The sequence below is a fragment of the Morchella sextelata genome, assembly GCF_020137385.1.
Source record: "Morchella sextelata strain SCLS chromosome Unknown scls_4, whole genome shotgun sequence".
In the NCBI taxonomy this organism is placed as follows: Eukaryota; Fungi; Ascomycota; class Pezizomycetes; order Pezizales; family Morchellaceae; genus Morchella; species Morchella sextelata.
In genome coordinates this window covers 1,968,671-1,990,865 of record NW_025408619.1, presented here as the reverse complement: position 1 = coordinate 1,990,865, position 22,195 = coordinate 1,968,671, and the positions used below count along the sequence as shown (strand labels likewise).

General features: G+C 47.1%; 5 protein-coding genes across 5 annotated transcripts; 1 reads left to right on the top strand and 4 right to left on the bottom strand.

Annotated features, from left to right (window-relative positions):
- Nucleotides 1-130: 130 nt before the first annotated feature.
- Nucleotides 131-749, bottom strand: H6S33_010426 (uncharacterized protein; the record flags this gene model as incomplete). Its single annotated transcript, XM_044841809.1, has 3 exons — nucleotides 131-335; nucleotides 392-588; nucleotides 651-749. The coding sequence occupies 3 exons, from the start codon at nucleotides 747-749 to the stop codon at nucleotides 131-133; spliced, it is 501 nt and encodes a 166-aa protein (XP_044697569.1).
- Nucleotides 750-1,925: 1,176 nt separating this feature from the next.
- H6S33_010425 (uncharacterized protein) lies at nucleotides 1,926-2,685 on the bottom strand (the record flags this gene model as incomplete). The annotated part of the gene is made up of 3 exons (XM_044841808.1): nucleotides 1,926-2,013; nucleotides 2,084-2,435; nucleotides 2,661-2,685. The coding sequence occupies 3 exons, from the start codon at nucleotides 2,683-2,685 to the stop codon at nucleotides 1,926-1,928; spliced, it is 465 nt and encodes a 154-aa protein (XP_044697568.1).
- A 3,602-nt stretch (nucleotides 2,686-6,287) lies between these two features.
- H6S33_010424 (uncharacterized protein) lies at nucleotides 6,288-8,079 on the bottom strand (the record flags this gene model as incomplete). Its single annotated transcript, XM_044841807.1, has 5 exons — nucleotides 6,288-6,683; nucleotides 6,737-7,161; nucleotides 7,215-7,543; nucleotides 7,610-7,868; nucleotides 7,932-8,079. The coding sequence occupies 5 exons, from the start codon at nucleotides 8,077-8,079 to the stop codon at nucleotides 6,288-6,290; spliced, it is 1,557 nt and encodes a 518-aa protein (XP_044697567.1).
- Nucleotides 8,080-11,546: 3,467 nt separating this feature from the next.
- H6S33_010423 (uncharacterized protein) lies at nucleotides 11,547-12,675 on the bottom strand (the record flags this gene model as incomplete). The annotated part of the gene is made up of 2 exons (XM_044841806.1): nucleotides 11,547-12,389; nucleotides 12,445-12,675. The coding sequence occupies 2 exons, from the start codon at nucleotides 12,673-12,675 to the stop codon at nucleotides 11,547-11,549; spliced, it is 1,074 nt and encodes a 357-aa protein (XP_044697566.1).
- A 3,390-nt stretch (nucleotides 12,676-16,065) lies between these two features.
- H6S33_010422 (uncharacterized protein) lies at nucleotides 16,066-20,899 on the top strand (the record flags this gene model as incomplete). The annotated part of the gene is made up of 7 exons (XM_044841805.1): nucleotides 16,066-16,154; nucleotides 16,224-16,335; nucleotides 16,500-17,252; nucleotides 17,302-18,739; nucleotides 18,795-19,891; nucleotides 19,952-20,424; nucleotides 20,479-20,899. The coding sequence occupies 7 exons, from the start codon at nucleotides 16,066-16,068 to the stop codon at nucleotides 20,897-20,899; spliced, it is 4,383 nt and encodes a 1,460-aa protein (XP_044697565.1).
- Between the last annotated feature and the right edge of the window lie 1,296 nt (nucleotides 20,900-22,195).

The following is a 22,195-nucleotide window of genomic DNA, read 5'->3' as shown; positions in this document are numbered from 1 at the left end:
CCGGACCAGCCCAGTCGCGTTTGAAATACTTTCCACTGTATCATTGACACTCCCTGCCCTCGCCCTATCTACATATCTCCACCCCATTACCACTGCACCAATCCTCCCACACAAAACCACAAAGCCAAATCTACAGCTGGCTCTTCCCCGGCACATTCGTAAGATTCACCTTCGTGTGCTCCGCCGTGCTCACAATCTTCCCATCCTCCGTCTTCATGACGCCTCTAATTGTCGCCAACCGCAGCCCGGCATGCACTACCTCCGACTCGATCCGGACTTTTGTGCCGCATGGCACGGGGCGGATGTAGGTGATGTTTAGGTTCCGGGACACGCCGCTGCTTGTCTCTGCACATTAGCACCAAATACTCGAACCGGAACCCGGGGGCCGTACGTAGACTCCCAGAAGCCCTCCCGCGCGATAACCATCAGCGCCGCCGAGGTGCAGATGTCGTAGATGAGCGCTGCGCACCCGCCGTGCAGGCTGTTGAGGCCGTTGGTGTAGGCGGCTTTTATGGTGAGCTCGAAGACGGTGGTTGTGGATGTTGTGGAGACGAGGACGAGGGATTCGAGGATCTCGCGGTCGAAGCCCTGTGGCGTGTTAGCTCTGCGCATTGGAGAGGAGGGAGGGGAGGGGAGGGAGGGGGGCTTGCTTGGTAGGTTGGGTTGAGGGCGGTGTAGCTCGTCAGGAAGGCGCGGAAGCGGGCGGGGCCGGTGAGAGTTAGGTCGAGGGTGCGGCGGTCTTTGGTCATTGCGGCGGTGGTGGGAGAGGTGGAGGAGGGGATTGGGTGTGGAGGGAGGGAGAGCTTAGCTATCGATAGACAGCTACATGTAGCTATGAATATAGTGTGGAGACAGATATATGGATAAACAGCTACATGCAGATCCCAGGGATGTGAGGCTCAACCGAGGTGCCGAGGTCCCTGTCGTGTTTGTATCCCCGCTGCGCTGGGTGTGTGTAGGTCTGTCTGTGTAGCGGAGACATGCCGAGTGAGAGGCCGTGATTGTGTCCAGCTGTAAACGTCTAGACCAGCCAGGGTCTGACGGGAGCTAATGGTGAGTTCAGGGCTTTGTATTCATTGGCTCGCAAGAGGGTGATCGATTAGCGATAGCACTGATAGCAATTGTGCGATAGGGCTCTGAGTGGTGGTTTGTGACGTCTTGGCCATTGCAGTGGTTGTTGGAGGTCACGAGAAGTTTCAATGAGATCAATGTGTTCGTCCGATAAATCGATGTGTTCCTCCGATCAAATTCCAATGTGTTCTTCCGAGAAAGAAATGTCTTATTACGATAAACAAATTTATTCTTTTCCACCTCTTTTATACAGACGAGCTTCTACCAATGCGTCAAACTTCTTCCTGTACTCACGCCCAAAATCGCCTCCACCTGAAAGCGCTCTACGCAATGCCAAGTTTTCACAGCTCTAAAACTTTCAGAGCTCCAGAGCTTTCGCAAAAGAGTTTCCGCCTCTGTTGCAGATCAAGATGTTTGTTTGGATATAATAATTATTGTAGTGCTCCAAATCTACATGTTTCCGCACTCAATCTCCTCTAGAAACGTGATCGAAATCTACTGGCACGGCACTGGCATCGCATGGCAGTTCGCACCGGCCGAGGGGGAAGAATTGCACAACCTGGAATCATTCTCTCCCGAAAACCAATTAAGGACCAAAAAAACGCCAATTCACTCACTCGTTGAAAAAGGATTTCGATACAGGAAAAAAAAAAAAGAAGCCCCATCCCATTTTTTAAAGAACCACCAAAGCCACCGCAATGTATCAACATAAATCCCATTGCTTTTTTTTGATTCTGTTCGAAATTCCTTCTTTTTTTTTACCCAACATCCCGGAATGAGCAAACATTAGGAAAGAAAAAAAAAAAACAGACACCCAGGAGAAAGAAACGATTCCCAACAACCAAATTCGCCGTTTATACGATGGCGAGCTTGGTGGCAGCGATATCGAGAGCGTCGACGTCGGGAGTCAGCCTGGCGAAGGCCTTCTTGGTTCCGTCGGGCCTAGAAAAGAGGAGAGCTGTCAGCACAGGACGACAGAGCTATATATCCGGGGGAATGGGGGAAAACTAACCTGATCAAGGTGTTGACCTTGACACAGTCAACGTCGTAGAGCTTCTTGATCGCCTCCTTGATCTGCCTCTTGTTTGCCTTGATGTCGACAATGAAGACGAGGGTGTTGTTCTCCTCAATCTTCTTCATGGCGGACTCGGTATTCAAGGGGTGGACAATGACCTTGTACTGGTCGAGCCGGGGAACGTGGGGAACGCTCTTGCGGGGGTACTTGGGGTCGCGGGCCAAAGAGAGGGTCTTTGGGCGGTGGAAGGTGGTCGAGAGACGGACCTTGCGGGCAATCTTGGAGTGAGTACCCTTGAGGGCGGCCTTCTTCGCATCGGCAGCCTTCTTGTTGGCGGGGGTCTTGGGACCTAAGTTTTGGTATATATGTTAGTGTCTGTCTCTCTCTCGTCCAATTTCCCAAGCTCAAAATTCCCATAAATCCGCTCTGCCATTCCATCCATTTTTCGTCCTTCTCCTGTCTTTTTCCCGACTATTTTTTTTTTGAATTGCCATCCTCCTCTTTTCTTTCCCTCCCGTCCCAAACCCCAGCAATTTCGGCCTCGGAAAACAAGCAGGATGGAGCGTTTTGTTACCCTTGGTAGGAGCTTTGGGGGCCATCTTATTTGGGTTGTCGCGAAATTAGGGCCGAAAAAGGGTTTCTTTGGTGATTGTCGATTGTTCGGTTGGGCGTGAATTTTTTGAGTGTGGTTGAATGTTAATCTCCGCGTTGCTGTGTGGGCCACCGTGAACTCGAGGGACTGCTGGTTGTGCGCGAGGGTTTGGCCCTAGACTGGTTTCGAGACCGGGTAACAAGGGTATGGGGAGGGATCGGCGGTTGTAACTTCATGTTTGCATGCTCACAACTCGACTGGCAAACAAGTCAGTCGTATTTTAATGACGCTCACTAACTCTACAGCGCGATGTCTAAGATAATTGTTATCTTTGATGCAGCTGATTAATTTTACAGCTTCCACGGAATTCATTATGAAATCTATCTTCGTAGGACAATTTACTCCCCCGATTCTCCTCCTCAGGCCACAAAAGGACACTTCTTGTCGATCTTCCTCTGAGGTTTGGACCATAACGGCATGTTTTTAACAGCTGAAGCGGGTTCAATTCCAGGGTCACCGTATCTCAAAACAGTGAAATCTCGTCCGTCGCTTTAACGGCAATGTCAATTCATAGTAAATGACTTTATGATTTATCAATGGCGGTCATGGGATCCGGAATGACTAGATAGACAGATGGCTTTACTATTTACTTCAAGCTCATAGAGCAACGGGTCCTGGGTTCTGGATGGCAATAGATGCATGGATATAATCTCTATGATTTACAAGGAAACTTCGAGATTGAGGAGCGACACCTGCTCGCAAGCTCATACCCGAAAATTGATATCTATCTTACAGTAGCGCTGAAATCATGACTCTATTCACCCGATGACCGTTGGGTTGATTTAGATAATGTCAGGCTGCACTGTTAAAGAATAAAGAACCCCAAAGCAGGAAATCTATGACTGCCACTACCGGCGCAACCGTGATTTCTCATCTCTACTTGATGAATGACGATGTCAGGAGCGAGACGGAGAGGCGTCTCGGCCTACCTTAGGATTGGCTTTGTTTGAACTTATCGTTGAACCCGCCGAGTGGTTCCCGTGCTAACTAAGTGACAATCAAGGATCTGCTGCTGGCCGGCCTAAAGGCTAAGGCGTCTATCCATATAGTTGGTGGCTTGAGGAGACATCTGCTCTGTAGACTGCGAGTCTCGAGTTTCTTAAAATTGGAGGCACTGCTTTACTTTCTATCCACCAAACCACCAAACACGGACTCGTGATATAAGCACGGCGGTGTGAACAAAATATTGTTTGGCAAGACGTAGCTTCCTAGCCTAGGTGTAGTCACTACTTTGTCAATGACTATTGTGGATATGAGGCGGCGAATCATACTGTGCTGCAGCTGTGAGGAAGGAACCTTTCGCTCCTTAAAGGTTCTATACACGGTCAATTGAAACCTCTCCAATCTCCCAAGCGGGATCCAAGGCGGAATGCAACTCGAGAGGAGCGCCAAGCCCTCCGAGTGATACACGGTGAATACAGGTCTAATATCAGGGTGCATGGGCCGAGTATCATCAAGACGGGACCTGCGTCGCTCTCAATAACTCCAGCGCCGGTTTCATTACTGGAAAAATGGGCTGTGCCGGTGTGGGAGAAGATCCCGTAATTGTACCTGCGTCTGCACCTGTCGGCCTGAGATGAGGAAATGGACTTACAAATGAGCCCCCAGACAACCGCCGGGCCGGAGGTCCCACAAAATATATTTGTTCCCTTCAAAACTCGAGCTGGTCATTTACACTTGAAGGTATAAATAGACTCGAAGTATCCAGGGCAGGTTGCGTAGAGTTTGGCCTAGTCTCATTAGCGAGAGAGCTCGATCTCTTCGAGCCCGCTCATCTCGTGCTCATCACTACGCGGGACTAACCACTGCTACAGTCCTGGAAAACAGGGCTCTATATCTAGTTGCAATATTCTGCAAACAGTATTGCACCGAGAGATACTACTCCCACCCCCGGTTTAAAACCCAGGCAGGACCTTGGCCTCAAACACACGGTAGGGTGTCTAACCCTACCTTACGAACAGTCTGAGTGACTGCTCGATCGTCTACATTTTACCTCGACTGGAAATGGCATTTGATGGCGGCTCAATGAGATGCCGTTGTTTTAGAACTACTAACGTGTACGCCATGAAGTGTGAACCTCACAGTACGAGCTAGGGAGTACTCTTTCTGCAGTACGCGCCTCTTTGATACAAGTCGCAGAGGTCAGTTGCATACACATAACTCTACTGCTATGCAGGCTAGTGCGGCCCGCTTAGCATGCATGTTACCCGCTCCCGCTAGTAGCAGATACACTTGTCTGGATTATTCTATCACCTCTCCTATATCACCCAGTTTCTGCAATTAACGCTACCAGTGCTACCCTCTGCACTACCTCTGGCTACTAACCTATAGTCGCCCAAACCTAATTTAAAGACAAAAATGATAATTATCAATAAAAGTACGCCGAGACTGACCCGGGTGGTGAGCTGTTGGAAAGAAGACCTGAAAGTCTGTCTCTACACAAACAGCACGCTCTAACCCGAGAAAAGCACACCTAGCATTGATCTACCAGGAACGCTAATTCGAGCGCTTCTCTACTAACCAGTCCTCATCCAGTTATGGACAAGGCCATCCATTAGATTCAAAGGGCGCTGATCCGGTCCGGGGGCGCGAAAACAGGTGTACAACATAAGACCTAGCGTCTGGGGAACTCTTGGAATGTCTCATCTGCTTTTCCTATATCTATGGAAAGTGTATATGAGGAGCTTACAGCAGTATACCCAACTGCAAACGCTCAACCAAACAGAGACAACGAAGGCCACTAGTTGCCCCCAAGCCCTCCGCGGTGTTGAATGGATCGGATCGTAGTAATTCTGGCTACGGATGGCACCCGAATAACTAAGCCCAACTACTAACAGACGAGGTGGCAATAGACCTGTGTAGCTGAGTTTAGCGCTTTGAGGTTAATACACACACGATCATATCAGCGCAGAGTATTGAGCCGGAGCTTGTTCTCGTATGCTGTTCCCTTTTCACATCATCGGTGTGTCTTGGCGCACAGCCGCTCACTCGGCCGCCGAGAACAAGCAATTTCTCACAATACGACGCAATACCGTTGACCGAAGAACAACATCTGCGGGGACATTTGAATGAATCTGCACGAACCTAGGCTGATGGATAAGCCATACCGGTGCTCTTATACTTGGTTCAGTAGAGGATAACTTGGCACGGGGTTTAGGTAAATACCAAAACCACGCCCGCCCGGTATACTGCGAGACAAACTCGCGTACCTGGATCTACTTTCACTACTCGACCCACTAGAATCAAGAGTTTGGGGAGCCATACGGAGTAATCGACAGCACTGGCCGCATTATCATGCAGTTGCAACTCTCAGATATCTTCCAGAACCAAACATTTTACTAATATCTTTTCTATATACAACACATTACCCGCTCTCCTCATTCCACTTCTCCCCTGCCCACTTTAATTTACAGGCACTGATAATAGTACGGCGCCGAAACGGCAGTGCAAGTAGTGCCACTAACACATGTGGTAGGTCCAGTCCAATTAACACCACCACTACGCACACACAGTCAGTAAACATTCTCAACCTCTTTCAAGAACCAAAACTCACCACTGCTGGTACTTTGATGCGACCGCTCCAGTGCTAGACGCAGCCGCACTCGACGATGTTGTGCTTGTCACGATGGTGGTTGAAACCCTAGTAGTAGATGTCGCACTGGTAGTAACCGGGGCGGCAGTAGTAGAAGAAGAAGCCGAAGTGCCCCTCCAGCCGAGGATCTCGTCAAGGGTGAGGACGTAGTCAGAGTAGTAGATCCTGTTGAGAAAGTCGAGCGAGTTCGCGGTGGCGTCCTCGACAAAGCTGTTCCAGGTCACGAACCAGCTCCAGTCTGCGTCATACAGATCGAGGAGCTCGGGGTCGGGGATGGTGCCGACCTCGGTGGTCGCGATTAGCTTTTTGTCGTTCCCGAGAGAAAGAAGGGCGTTGTATGTTGCGGACAGCGGCTGTTATATGATAATTAGCAGACATTGCAAAGAGGAGGACAGAAGGTACTAACACCGTGGTCGCCGGGCGTAGATGGGTACGAGTCATATGAGAGGACATCGACCGTAGCATCACCGGGGTACCAGTCGGCAGCCACCGAGTTCCATATCCAGATCAAGTTGTTGAGCCCATGGTAGTTAGTAAGACGGTCATACACGATCTGGTAAAGCTGCTTGCAGGGCTCTGGACCCTTTGCTCCCCACCAGAACCAGCCACCTTCGGCCTCGTGCAGAGGCCTCCAGAGGATCGGGATGTCGGCGTCAGCCAAGCGCTGGATCTGCACAGCAATAGCGTCAATATCGCGGATGAGGAGGGCATAGTCGGCGCTGGAGGTGTCGGCGAGTGCTGCCTCGACATCGAAGGTGACGGAGTCGGTGTAGAAGCCGCGCCACCACTCTTGACCTGCAACATCGATGAGACCGGACGGTGCGTTCCAATCTACGGAGATTCATTAGCGAGGCTAGGGGATGGAATAGAGGTAGGGGACGTACGCCAGCAGAAAGTCACGATACCGCCGCGGGCGTTGAAGGCGATGGCGTCTTCGACGGCGGTGGAGGTGGATCCACGCTCGACACGGCTGGGACTGTACTCGATGAAGTCGAGACCAAGGATGGCAGGGGATTTCCCAATGTTGGACTCAACCCATGCATATGAGGTTGTGTCTTGCTGGCCGGAGATGTATGATGTCCCGTAGTTCTTAACCAGGAAGCTCATGAGCGCCTTTGTAGCAGGTGTGGCATTAGAGTTTACGAGGGCAGTTGTGACCTGGTGGGCGCCGCGGGGAGTAGACGGAGTGACTGTGAGTGCGTCGATAAGGTACCTACCATGTTTCCGCTGGTTAGATTATTTGCTCGGGATCAAGATCGAGTGAGAGTGGGTGATCTACCAGCCCCAGTTGGTTTGAATGGAGATGGTGTTTGTGCCTGCGTTCAACAACACCTGGCCGGCACTGGCAGTGGTCCACGCTGTTGTCTCCGGGAGACTAACATCACTGCCTGCACCGCCGTTGAGGGAGACACGTGTATACTTTGCACCATATGGGCCCATGTAGATGATACCCAGGTCATAGAGCTTCGTCTCCGCACTTGTGATGGTGAAAGTGACTTGATCAGTGCTCTCATCAAAGCTCTCGACATACCCAGTACCTGTGATGAGGAAATGATACAATCAGCATGATTTCTCAAAGACACATAAAACCACCAACGTACCAGAGTAGCCAGCAGAAGCAGTGGCAACAGTCACACCGGTCAGGGTAGCATCCTCAGCTTGATAGGTGACCGTTTGTGCGAAAATCGACGGGAGCAGTGAAGCAGCTAAAGTCAGAACAAGGCCAGCATTCCGGCCGGAGAAAATCATGGTGGGCGAGTTTCTTCTGTTATGACGGAAGGTTGGTCGATCAATCTATCATCGTCGTGGTCTACTATTACCCCCTTATATACTTAGCTGCAAAAACACTGTATTGCAGCATTTTATTTAGGATTTAATAATTATGGCGGGAGATGAGCTGACGACCCCACCAAACCCGCGCATACTAACTAGTTCTTTATCCCGTAATCCATATTACAAGTTGCTAATTCCCCCCTTTCTGTTCCTGATTCCCCCATAATGCGGGGATGCATACGGAGGTTGCGGGTGGGTATCCGCAGGAACCTTAGATTCACCTTCAATACCTCCCGTATATACCTGGGTGTCATCACGCGTTAACAATCATCCGGTCTTGGAATCAATATAAGGCTGGTCATACCATACTCCAGATGGGAACTTTTCGCTGTGCTCGGACTTTCACAACTCCGTGTTTTCACAACCAGCAGGGATAGGAGATAAACCCGAATGTTTATGTTGGGCTGTTCCTAGGGAAAGATTCATCAGGAAAAATTAAGGTTAATTGACGAAATCGGAGCTGTCGGTCCGTGACGGGTGAAGTCGGTGTTCTTGGCGTTTGGGGACAGGGGTGGCCTCTTACGCGCTATTTGGGTAAAAGCTGCCTCTTCATCTATTTTATTTTATAGAACTCGGAATTCCTTCCGTTGGTTGGTTCCTACCTGGAGGTGCAGAAGTAGGCAGTCGATCTAGAAGCAGGTACGGATTCGGGTTGCACTGTTACAGACATTTTAACTATTTCTTGGCGCTGTAGGTGACGACGTCTGAGAGCACCTGAATTGCATAATAATGATATTGAAGGAGCGAGGCTAACAAGTAAGGCTTTATATCGGAGAATCTTGGGTTTCTTTTTTCCTTGCATGCACTTTAGCTAGGATACCCCTATATCCCATTCAGCCTGCGTATATGTGGACGTTGTGAATTCTCTAGCTATCTTATCTCGTCATTGAACCTGTGACCCATGTACAGAATTCAGTATGGATCTGTAATCCTGACTGTTCAAGGGAAACGCACCGAAAACTTCAACCATAACCAACACTATCACGAAACTTTAAATTGTGGAAGCACGCATGACATCCTCCAGCATGTACAATGCATTCATTTACGCACTCTAATCGATCAAATGGGGAGATAAACGAACTGAGAAACGTTAAACGCATAAAATGACAGGAATGGAAGAAGAATCAAGTTGAAACGAAGTATATGCTGGCCTTTAATTCTACTAGTCTAGCGCTAGTATGGCTGTGGGACAGGTACTGCTCGCGTGATTAGAAACCCGGCTTGAGCTCTGGTCACAAATAAGGCGGAAGCATACGTAACTCGGCTATATGATTCATGTCTATCTATCTAAACGGTATAAGCTTTCTCATTGTCATCACGAAGTATTTCTATTGGTTAAAATATATAGTCTGCATAACACAGATAGAAGCACATATATGTGTACAGACAAAGAACTGCTCCCGGTATAGGACCCGGGAATGCCGGGAAGGGAGCTGACGTGACATCGAAAGGGCAAACACTGGCAGGTAGAATTAATTGCAGGTATATAGTCTTATATATCGGCCTTGAACTACCAGAATATCCTTTTGTGAACTACATATTAATATTAGGAACTCGTGCGAGCAAGGAGGGGTCGGTGTGCCGCGCAGCGGCACCCGACCCCGATTGTGAGCCCTTTATTGAGAATGAAGAACTGATATAACTACAGGATTACTCATGTCACATACACAGATCTTAACTATCTAAATCAGCAAATTATCAATCAACCATGGACTGGACGTACTACATGTCCGAAAGACCTATGCCAGATGATAAAGCAAACACACTTTCGAATTCCTCACCCAGTCGCTCTTGGAAAGTACTCGGACTACTCTATCTAAAGATGGCGACGTTGACAACTTCTATTTGTCCACTACATGTATATGTGAGTTTGCGGCCGGAGGCCGCATTCCACTTGTATTTGTGTAAGAGAGACAGAGCCTCCTATTTCTCCCGCGAGAATTCCGCCAATGCTACTATAATGTACTATGCGGAGTATAGTACTCGAAATGAAAGTCTTCATAACTGGCATCTTCTTAGGAGTGCGTACAGACATGCATGCATGTCTACTCAGCTTCACAGAGGAGGGATTGTCAGGACTAATGGCTTCGAAGGCCTTGAGATGCGGGCTTACATGTTTCTCCAACTCCCATTCCTGCTCGTCTGAGTTTTGACCCATGTTTATTATTCCCCCACATTCAAGTTCCGTCCCTTTTTCCATCCAGAACTCCCTGGTTCTGCGAGTGGTGCTGGGTGGTCTCTTGTGAACCCCCCAATATATAAGCTACTAGCTTTAATCCTGGGTAGATTGGCCCGGAGGCGCTGATTAATAAGTGCTTTTATTGTAATATAAACCTCCGAAAATGAAGAATTCGGCTCTCTAGCAGATGCCATACCAACTGTCTAGTAACGATTGTTTCTGTGTACGTGGCATATCTGACATAACCATGCAACAGAGAATTAAGACTGACCATCCCCACCCCCATACTGCCGAAAAGCCCCTTTCAGCCGTCAATATCAAACACCTCTTGATCCTAGCTTAACTCTAACTTTACCACACTCTAGAAGAAAGTATGAGGTCTCGATTCACCAAAAACGTTGCACCCGCTGCGTAGAGAGAGCTAGAGAAAGAGAAGCGTTGTAGAAGTGGGGTTAAGGTGGGGTGAATAACCTCTCATGCATTCATAGCCGCCTTTCTACCCAAAATCCGGATGAAATGCTGAATATTGATTCGAAGATTTTGGAGAAATTGATTAATTGGGGCAACTATAAGAAGGAATGTGGCAGGAAGTGAGAGTGTGAGAAAGAGACCTAATTAACTACGACATCGTAGTCTGCCCTTTACACACCTATTTCTTATCCCAGGTATAACTCGAACCGTATGTACATGGAGAGAACCCGTAGTACCGATTAAATTTCAGAAGCAACACGCTGCTACGTACATAATCAATCAATCAATCAATCTCAACACTCCGCGAATCAATGTATTCGAGTGATAGTTTATGATGGGGAATCGTGCCTGAGCCACTCTTGTCGATCACTCATCATCCCCGAGTGAGACATCATGGACGGTATGACATACTTGTGCAGTCACATGCAGAACACCGGTACCCGATTAAACCGATCTCATTAATGCAGGGAATGTTCCAAATTCCACCATTCGATGCTCCACCAACCAAAACCACGGTATCTACAAAAGAAAAAAATGATCGACAGACCAGAAATGAGCCAACGATAAAAAAAAAAAAGGAAATACCAGCACCCATCCATATTCTATTCCAAAGATGCCGCCAAATGCAAATGATATAAACAAAATCCCGCGCAACAGAAGAGAGAGATAATCACCGTTACACCCGCAACCCAGCGTTCAAAAACAGTCCAAAAAGATTAAAATATGTAGTTCTCTAAAATGGTTGGTGGTAGTCCCCACCGCCTTGTTGGCCCCCGCCCTGCTGCTCATATGGCTTATAACTCGGCCTTGGACTCTGCCCACCCACTATTGGCAGCAGCCCTACCCCAGCACTATCATTCGGACTGTGCAGATACACTGGGCTCCCTTGGAGCTGATGCGCTGTCGCACTCGGCATATAATTTGTTGTGGGATAACTCAACTCCACGGGCGATGGGCTCTGGTCCCGATACCTTCCATGCCATTCATGTGGCGAGGCCAACGCATTACCATACCCTGATACCGCCACCTGCTGCGAGTAACTCGCGGGTGATCTTGCCGGCGAGTTGTGCATTTCCACCGGCTCAGGAGAGTATCCACCATAGCCTGCTGTCTGTACCTTAAGTTGCTGTGATTTCTGAGGCGCCGGATGAACAGGTAGTGCGTCTGGTCCCGTAGGCTGTGGTGGTGGCGGGGGGGTGTAGTTGCCTGCACCGGCGAAAGAAGCGGCGGCACCGACAAGACCAGATGCCTCTTCTTCTAGCTCCAGGCGCTTCCGGATCTTCTCATGATCGCGTTCGCGGCGACCAATGCCACAAATAAGCCAACGAGTACCGCGGGCAATGCCGCGGACAATATCCCATGGGTTGAAAGCGTCTAAGAGGGAAGTCATCACAGGAGTCATGTTTGTTGGACCCTTATCATAGTCTTTCCAGGTAAATGCAAACAGGTGGAGGATAGCAAATATTATCATTTCGAAACAGATGAGGAGTGAGTTGAAGCCCACAGATATATCGCCGAGTGACATGTATTTTGAAGATTTAATTGCGCCGGCGGAGGTGAGAAGGTCAAGGAGAATCTACAAATGCATGTGAGTAGGTCTGAGGGATGTAAGAGGAAGAAGAGGAGTGTACCATCTGCCAGAAGGAGAAGAAGATGACCAGCTTGATACAGAGAAGTTTGAAGAAGGGCTTGTTGGGCGCTAGTTTCTCTTTGACTCCCAGGTAAAAAGCAATGAGGCAGTACATTGCAATGGTTACGGCAACCATATTGAAAAACATGGTCCAGAGATGCGCGTATTTTGGGTGCAATGATTCCTCGCAGTAAAGACCTTTTGCTTGGGTAACTGTTGCGGTAATTGTCATTGCGACACGGATAAAAACGTACTGGAATATCCCGATCCAAATGATCTACACCCAGGATATTAAAAACTCGATCGATCAGGTTGGAATGTGTGGGGTTGATCAGTACTGACATTAAACCAAGTTAAGCCACTGCGCGGCTGCGCCATTCTACCGCAAGGCCATGGCCATGGTTTTACTGTTAATATTGCGAAAAAGTTCTTTTGACCTCGAAGCGTTGGGTGAATATAGCTGCACATGAGTGCGAAAAACCCAGCTATTGCGAAGGCTTCATAACAGTCCTAGACAAATCTGAATTAGATAAAGATTATGAAGATATGCGAATGCTAAGGCGGATATACCCGTGCTACTTCCCAATAAATCGCATGCCAATACCAGACGTATGATAGCCAAGAAGTGATAGCGTAGATCGGTACCATAAGAAGAATACGAATAATACTGTTTTTGTTAAATATTATTAGTCCCCAATTTTCCGATATCTAGCTCGCCTACTGTGCGGCTCATAATTATTCTGAATTCATGGCAAATAGTAGTTCCTTTCTTCCCGTGGGACGGCTGAGCGTGGATTCCCAGTGGGAACTTCGTATAGGCTTACTTGACGTTAATTGATCTAGTTGTCGGAATCTTGCCGCAGGTCGGTCCATGATTGCCGTATATGCATAGCGCAGTAGGCGAGTCTAGGAAGGAAGAATATTAAAGAAACACTCACTGTCGCTGTTCACCTGGATTCGTGTAGTGACCCGCATGTTGATGGATCAAGAATAGCGAAATGATTGTAGCTATTATAGCGCATCCCTATTAACATACTCGTTCAAAATTAGACTCGTGAGCATCCAAAAATTATGTTATCCTTCCTCTTGAATGTATTAAAACAAAAACACAGAGCAAGAACCTACACCGCATATTAACCATCCTAAAGTATGTAAAGTCAAATTCCCGACGATTGTGTCGGTATTCCCTAAGACAGATAAATGTTAACTATCTGCAGCACGCGACCATTCAAGGCTGAGGGTGATAGAAGAAGCACTAACAATGGGTTTCTGAAAGCGTGGAGTTACAAGTTGCAGTGAACATTGTGAAGCTTGTCGTCCAGGACAGCTAAGCTGGGGGTGCGCGGGGTGCGGCGGCGGTTGAATAAGTTCTGAAGGATAGGAGGGGGGAGGTTGTTTTTTGTGGCAGTAATAATCAGATCATGTAGAGGCCTAAGAAGCTCCCCCGGCAGTCTCGGGACGCGTGGACCTAACCAACTAATATGAGGCGCATCTAATTAGAGGGTTCCTCCGTGAATATCCATCCGATCCTATTGTACAGTCAATTGTGGCTTAGGCAGGATCTGTCGCAGTTGCGCCACAACTGCGTCGTCATTTCTGCATGGGAAAGCTTGATCATTCCTTTTTTCGGGAAAAAGTCCGGTCTTTTAAACTGTATCACGGTCCGAACGGCAACCCTTCTCCCTTCTGCTACCAGTTATGTAATATCTAGGTACGTACCTGAGCCATTCTTGTCGCTAAGGCGGACTGTGTCGAAACGCCAGAGGGCATTGGCCGCGAGCAATTCGCTCATGACAACATTCCTGGGTGATCAACGAATCTAGATCTATTGATCCCCCATGAACACCTGTTCCTCCTGAGCTTATTCTCAGGTCAAGATCCTGCAGTATACGTAGGGTTCTTTCTTTTCCTTATATACAAAGTACACGCTTAGCTGTTTACCATCTTTAATGTTTCAATATAGACGCTTTTGTTCTCGTTTCTAAACCTAGAATCTTTGGCAGGAGACATCTATACATGAAATAGTTATTACTTACATGTAATCACTCAGGCCAATCACTTCTAGAACTCTTCATTTGTTTTCTCTTTCTTTCCTCCCAATAGCTGGATTCAGCACAAAAGGTATCTCCATTACCAGAAGGTAAAATATTGAAATGCGGCTATTATGGTATTCTTTTTTCTTGGGCCATGGTAACACTGGCTATCCCGTTACCATCGTTAGGTTTCATCCTTCAAACCCTTCAAACAGAATACAAAGCTGGGCAGCTGCGCCACACCTTGAAAGCTGTAACCACGATGAAACCAGCGAGGCATTGCTACAAGATTATTTGTGCCGTCAGTCCGCTCTTGACAGGGAACAACGTTGCCAGGATTAGGACGGGGTCAGTTTCCATCACGGATAATCACTCAGTGATGTTGGCTTCAAAAAGGCAGTTGTCCCTCGTGCGATCAGAACGCAGTTACTACATGCAGTACTTACTTGAATGTGGTTGTACTTACTTTAACAATTGGTTAATATCAAGTTAGACATACCTCGGCGCCTAGTCCTTGATAATCTCGTTAGCTCAGTCTACCACCGCTACAATACCTACTACCTAATTGAGCGTTACAGAGTCCATACATGTATGTACATGTAGTACTCTCAAAGTGAGGGCTTATCCAATTACTCCGCTTGTATGCACATATCGTCCTATCTCAATTCTCTTGCCGCGTCAGCAATACTTTCATTTCACTTAGTACACCGCATCCGTTTCGCCTAGAAAGGACGCGTCGCAGTATTCTTGGCAGTGATATGTAGTAGATAAGATTGATAAAAGGGGCTGTTCGCTTTCTGTCTAGACCATTTCGGTGTTCGGTCGTCCCAGCGGCCGAGCAGTTGTCAGACCAAGTTTAGAAGTAAGAAAATGAGGGTATTGGATGCTATCTTTTTGGGGGGAGTCGAGCGGGGACAGTTTTTATCCGAATGATCATGATGTATGGTTAGAGATGGTGAAGAAATCTGGGTGCTTACACATCTACATGTACTTACTTGTACTCTGACCACTAGAATTTACATTGGCCAAGGTTGAGGTTTGTCCTACACGGATAAAATGACTACCGCGGTCTTTGGCAATGCCGTATAACTACATGTAGTTCGTGAGATAAATCGGCATATTCTCACAATGCCGTAGTAGTACTGATGCGGTATCAGTTTTCCCCCCATTTCTGATACTGTATATGAGGTAGAGTGTACATGTGAGTATCAACAAAAACTTTAAATGCCTGTATAATGTGAGCCAAGGATGCGGCTCTGTTCTTCAAACCCTACCCTAGCACTGATTGGTCAACACTAACGTCGATTTTGCCCCTCCACTCATCCCATCGGTGGTGACACATTTATCTGAATACAACTTCAACCTTCAAATCTTACCACACACCATCCACCACAGGCGCCACTACTTCATACTTACACTCATGCAATTTCAGCGGTAGCACTTGATTTCGCGGAGGTGTGTTTAATAGGTCCTTCTTTGTTTCTAGTGGTTAACTCTAGGCGCGCAAAAAGAAGATTTCTTTCGGACCTACCCTACCTACCTTCGAGACGAACAATTGCTGTAACTCGGACAGAAACAAACCGAAAAAAATGCTTTCTACGGCGACGATAGAGGGGATGAAGGAGCAGGTGGTGGATAACCTGCCGAAGCGGATTAAGCAGGTGAAGTTTGGGATTATGTACGTATGCTCGTTGAATCGGCACCCCCGACCTCCCGCTCATGCCCATTAACATTGGTTGATTATTAGGTCCCCGAACGACGTTGTGAAGCAGGGTGTTATCGAGGTCGCTACACGTGAGCTATTCGAATTTGATGGTGGGCGACGTCCAAAACCCAATGGCGCCCTGGACCCGAGAATGGTACGTATGGAGGAGAGCGGCGACAGTGTACAATTTTGAATAAGGTGTCTGATCTGACCGGGTCTGGCTACGTAGTGAGTCTACGTATTTGTCGCCGTCTCAATCAAGATTGTATTCTGCGCCTTGGATGGACTGGGCTGATTGGGTTGGTTTGTGCTGCATAGGGTATATCCTCGAAAACCGGAATCTGTGAGACTTGTGGCGAAGGCCTCCAGAACTGCAATGGACATTTTGGACACGTCAAACTAGCACTCCCGGCGTTCCATATTGGATACTTCAAGGCGATAATAACGATGCTCCAAAATATCTGCAAAGATTGCGCTCGAGTACTCTTAGACGACAATCAACGTCGTATATTTCTCAAACAGCTTCGCACGCCAGGGATCGATAACCTTCGCCGTACACAGATTTGCAAGAAGATTAACGAACAATGCAAGAAGACACGAACGTGCTTTCACTGTGGATCCATCAACGGTGTGATTAAGAAGACAGGCCCGTTGAAGCTGTCTCACGACAAATTCAGGGCATTTAATAGCAGTACTGCACAAAAGAAAATCCCACCAGACGAGAAAATTGCGTTTGATAAGAGTTTTGCAGAAGCTAAAAGAACAAATCACGATTTGGAGAAGCACGTGAAGAAGGCAATGGACGATCTTAACCCGCTGAAAGTATTGAATTTATTTAAGCAAGTGCTTCCGACGGATTGTGAGTTACTGGGAATGAACCCATTGGAGGGACGTCCAGAAATGTTCATCTGGCAGTATGTTCCGGCTCCGCCGGTGTGTATTCGTCCATCGGTTCAGCAGGACTCGGCAAGCAACGAGGATGATTTGACTGTCAAGTTGACGGAGATAATTTTCATGAACTCTCTCATCCGAGCAGGTCTTCAAGAAGGAACTCCGATTTTAACGCTCATGGTAAATTTCCCCTATAAATACAATCTTGTGGTATTCTGACTCGAAATAGGAACGTTGGGACTATCTTCAAGCCCAAATCGCAATGTACATTGACTCATCCCTTCCATCCCTCCAGCGTTCTTATAGTGATCTTAAACCAATCCGCGGTTTCTGTCAACGGTTAAAGGGTAAACAAGGTCGTTTCCGTGGTAATTTATCTGGAAAACGTGTCGATTTTTCAGGGCGAACTGTTATTTCACCGGATCCAAATCTTTCCATCGACCAGGTCGCAGTTCCAGTCTTGGTAGCAAAGAATTTAACATATCCCGAGAAAGTATCCCGCTATAACAAACAGAAGCTGCAGCAACTCGTACAGAACGGCCCCGAGGTTCACCCCGGAGCAAATTATATCATCAAGAAAAATAGCGATTTTAAGATGTTCTTGAAGTTCGGTGATCGAAAAAGAGCGGCAGATATGCTCCAAGAGGGAGATATAGTTGAACGACACTTGGAGGATGGAGACGTAGTTCTCTTCAACCGGCAGCCGTCACTCCACAAGCTTTCAATCTTGTCTCATTACGCCAAAATTCGCCCTTGGAAGACTTTCCGTCTCAATGAGTGTGTCTGCAATCCTTATAATGCCGATTTCGACGGTGACGAGATGAATCTCCACGTGCCACAGACCGAAGAGGCCCGCACTGAAGCTATCGAGCTCATGGGTGTGAAGAATAACTTGTGCACCCCACGTAATGGTGAACCTATCATTGCCGCCATCCAGGACTTCATCACAGCCTCTTACCTCCTTTCATCGAAAGATAGGTTCTATAACAGAGCTCAGTTTGCTAACATTTGCATGTTCATGGTTGATGGAAATTTACAAATCGACATACCTCCTCCTGCAATTTTGAAGCCACAGGCTTTGTGGACTGGAAAGCAGATTTTCAATGTTCTTTTGAGGCCGAATAAAAAGAGTAACGTTCTGGTCAATTTGGATGCGAAGTGTCGTGATTTCAAAATGGTTCCTGGACAAGCTCCCGATATGTGCCCTAACGATGGCTGGCTCGTAATTCGTGGATCTGAGGTCATGTGTGGTCTTATGGACAAGTCCACAGTCGGTTCGGGAAAGAAGGATTCCGTCTTTTATGTTATTCTTCGTGATTATGGTCCAGACGAAACCGTCCAGGCTATGAATCGTCTTGCGAAGCTTTGTGCGAGGTGGCTCACGAATCAAGGATTTTCAATCGGTATCAATGATGTTTTACCTGGTGCTGCCCTTAGGAAAGAGAAGGATATGCTAGTCGAGAAGGCATATGAGGAATGTGACGAGTTAATTTTGAAATTCAAGGAGGGGAAACTTGAGAAGCAGGCAGGATGTGATGAAGATACAACATTGGAGAACCAGGTTTCCGGAGTGTTGAACGCGGTCAGAGAAAAGGTCGGAGACATTTGTATGAATGAATTGAGTAGGAACAATGCGCCACTGATCATGGCGTGTTCCGGATCAAAAGGTAAGCACTGATGAATTTGGTATCTACTCGACCTGGTTTTAATAACAAAATACAGGTTCAAAGATCAACGTATCCCAGATGGTTGCTTGTGTAGGGCAACAAGCTATGGGCGGCAAACGTATTCCTGACGGCTTTCAAGATCGTTCATTACCACATTTCCCAAAGAACTCTAAGCAGCCTCCGTCGAAGGGATTTGTGAGGAATTCTTTCTTCTCTGGACTTACGCCAACGGAGTTCATTTTCCACGCTATGACTGGTCGTGAGGGTTTGGTTGATACTGCTGTCAAAACCGCAGAGACTGGATACATGTCACGTCGTCTTATGAAGTCCCTGGAAGATCTGAGCGCCAGCTACGATCAGACTGTCCGGACCAGTAGCAGTGGTATCGTACAGTTTCAATACGGAGGTGACAACTTGGATCCAGTAGACATGGAGGGTAATGCTCAGCCTGTTAACTTCAAACGAACTTTCTATCACTCCGAAAACTTGACTTTTAATAACACTGATCGCGGGCTATATCCATGGGAAATCATTACACTCACTGATTCGATTCTTAACCCATTGGAGGAGAAACTCGTCAGGTATGACCTCCTTGGAAACGTTATTGGCGACGATGAGGTCGACGACCGTACAATGGATGAACACGAATCCAAGCGTGAATTTTTCAACTCAATACGAAAGTTCATGCGCAATAAAGCATCTGAGCTTGCTGCTCTCCGTTCCCGGTTTAATCTACCACCTCTCGACGAAACCCCGGATAGCGATTACATGGATATTGACGACAGTTATTTTGCCGCAGCAGATGTTAATGCCGTCAATCGCATCCAGCGGATTTCAGAAAAACTTCTCCGTGAGTTTTTACGGCAATGTCTTACAAAATATGAGCGTGCGAAGGTGGAACCAGGTTCTGCAGTTGGTGCGGTTGGTGCTCAGTCTATTGGTGAACCGGGAACGCAAATGACATTAAAGACTTTCCATTTTGCTGGTGTCGCCAGTATGAACGTTACTTTGGGAGTTCCGCGTATTAAAGAAATTATCAATGCCAGTAAAAACATCAGTACACCCATTATCACTTGCAAGCTGGTTACCAAGGATGATGAGAGAAGCGCAAGGATAGTTAAGGGGAGAATTGAAAAGACGTATCTGGAGGATGTGAGTCTAGTTTCTCGAATTGTTTGGACGAGGGAGAATTTTCTGACTGTGAAATTGTAGATCATTTATTACGTCGAGGACGTCTGTTCACCGGATGACAACTATGTCTCCGTCCGGGTTGACTTCCACACCATTGATAAGCTTCAGCTTGAACTTACAGTCGATGACATCCTCAACGCACTTGTTAAGGCAAAGCTTAAAATCACCAAATCTGACATTAGGGTTGTTGGAAACCGTATTCGCATCTACGTCCGCGAAATGGCAGATAAAGATAAAAGAAAGACAACCGCTGAAACAGACGTCTTCCTTCGCGTACAGAGTCTAAAGCGTGCGCTGCCAAGTGTCGTCGTCAAGGGCTACCCTCAGGCGGCAAGAGCAGTTGTCAAGAAGAATGAAAAGTCGGGAGAGAATGATATTCTCGTTGAAGGCTATGGGTTGAAACTTTGTATGAATACTGAAGGTGTGGTCCCGACTGCAACAAAAAGTAATAGTATTATGGAGATGCGAGAAGTTCTTGGGATCGAAGCTGCCAGGTTTGCACCCATCAAGCCCTCTTTACTCTATTATCACAAACTAACAATCTATAGATCCTCTATTATCTATGAAATCTCCGAGACAATGAAAGCTCACGGAATGGACATCGATCCTCGTCACATGCAACTCCTTGGAGACGTGATGACTTATAAAGGCGAAGTTTTGGGAATCACACGTTTTGGTCTCGCCAAAATGCGAGACTCAGTTCTACAGCTCGCCTCATTTGAAAAGACAACCGATCACTTGTTCGATGCAGCATTTCACATGAAGACTGATGAAGTGGAGGGAGTGTCTGAGTGTATCATTCTCGGACAGAGTATGAGCATAGGTACTGGAGCTTTCAAAGTGGTGCGCAAGTTGATGATTCCGGAAAAGGCATTGGTTCCTAAGAGGGGGATGTTTGAGGCTGCCTATGAGAAAAATTATAAGGGACTTGCCGGAAAGAAACAAAAACCGCATTCAAAAGGGAGATGACTGGTTCAGTGATTGTATTTATAGGTGCGATGGAAAGGCATGACGATATCTTGTGGATCAAGCTTTGTATAGTTGGATTGTGTGGTTACCGTAATATGTACTGAACTTACTTTATGTTATTCAGCACCTCGATCTATGACTGAACATCTAGTTAGTCGGAGGGCAATGATCATAAGTGACTAATCGGGAGACGTCCGCAGACTAATCGTAGTTTTTTGAAAGCGTCAAACACAAGGAGCAATTTTAGGCAAACCCAGACTATCCAAAATTTTATCTGATCCGTTTTTACTGAGTTATAGCCTCACAATCGTAAACCTTATGACTTCAATGAACCTAGAGCTCCCACCCACCTTATTTCGCGCTAGAGATCGAGTGATAGGATGTGACGGTACTTTAAGCGCCAAGGCTTGGCATTCTGCAGGACTATTTATTTCGCGCAAAACTTTTTTCGAGTCTTTGACTCCCGTCCTATTCGCCCACATCCAATTGCAATCCTTCAGGTCAATAACGACTCTCGCCTCCAAGAGCCATCACAATGAGCCAGTCTCATCCTGTACCAGCAGTGACAGAGCGCAGTGCACACTAACCCCCCAAAATCCATCTACGCAGGCATCTCCAGCAATTAATAAATTACAGAAGGTTAGTCATACCTTCTTTTTCCTTCCTCAACACCTCACCACCTCTCTCCTCCCCCACCTCTGAATGATGACCACACCTCGTTATCCCAGCTCACTCAGACGTAACCCTCCGGGAAAGAATTGCCATCATTGTTTGATTTGATGGCACTCTGGGGGGAACGCATGCTGTGAACGCGAATCTATATCTGACTTTGGATTTTTTCCGTCCCTTGCCTCTTTTCCTTGCCATTTTTCTCCCGTCTGCTCTACGTTAGGAGTTTTTGGAACTTGGCTAACGTTGTTACTGCTGGGTTGAAAAAGTAGATTACTCTAGATCAATCAAGACATAAAGGCTCCCTGGACTGTCTCGAATTAATTGGCAGCGGGACATGACTCTTACTCAAGCTAGAGTCTAAAGAATTAAGGAAAGACCAAGCATACCCAAATACTCAGTCTCGACTTCGTGATTGAGTGTTGGTGGGATCATAGCACTCGTGCTCCTGAACGCACATTTGATATAGAAGCACGAGTAATAGGAATTAATATTGAATAATTATAATGTACTCTACATAGACAAATCTAAAGTTACATCCGTGCTTGTTAACGCTGCGAATTTTGCCAATCAATGTGACCTAAGTACAGTACACTCTCGCTATAAGGATACGGTCGGGACCAAAAA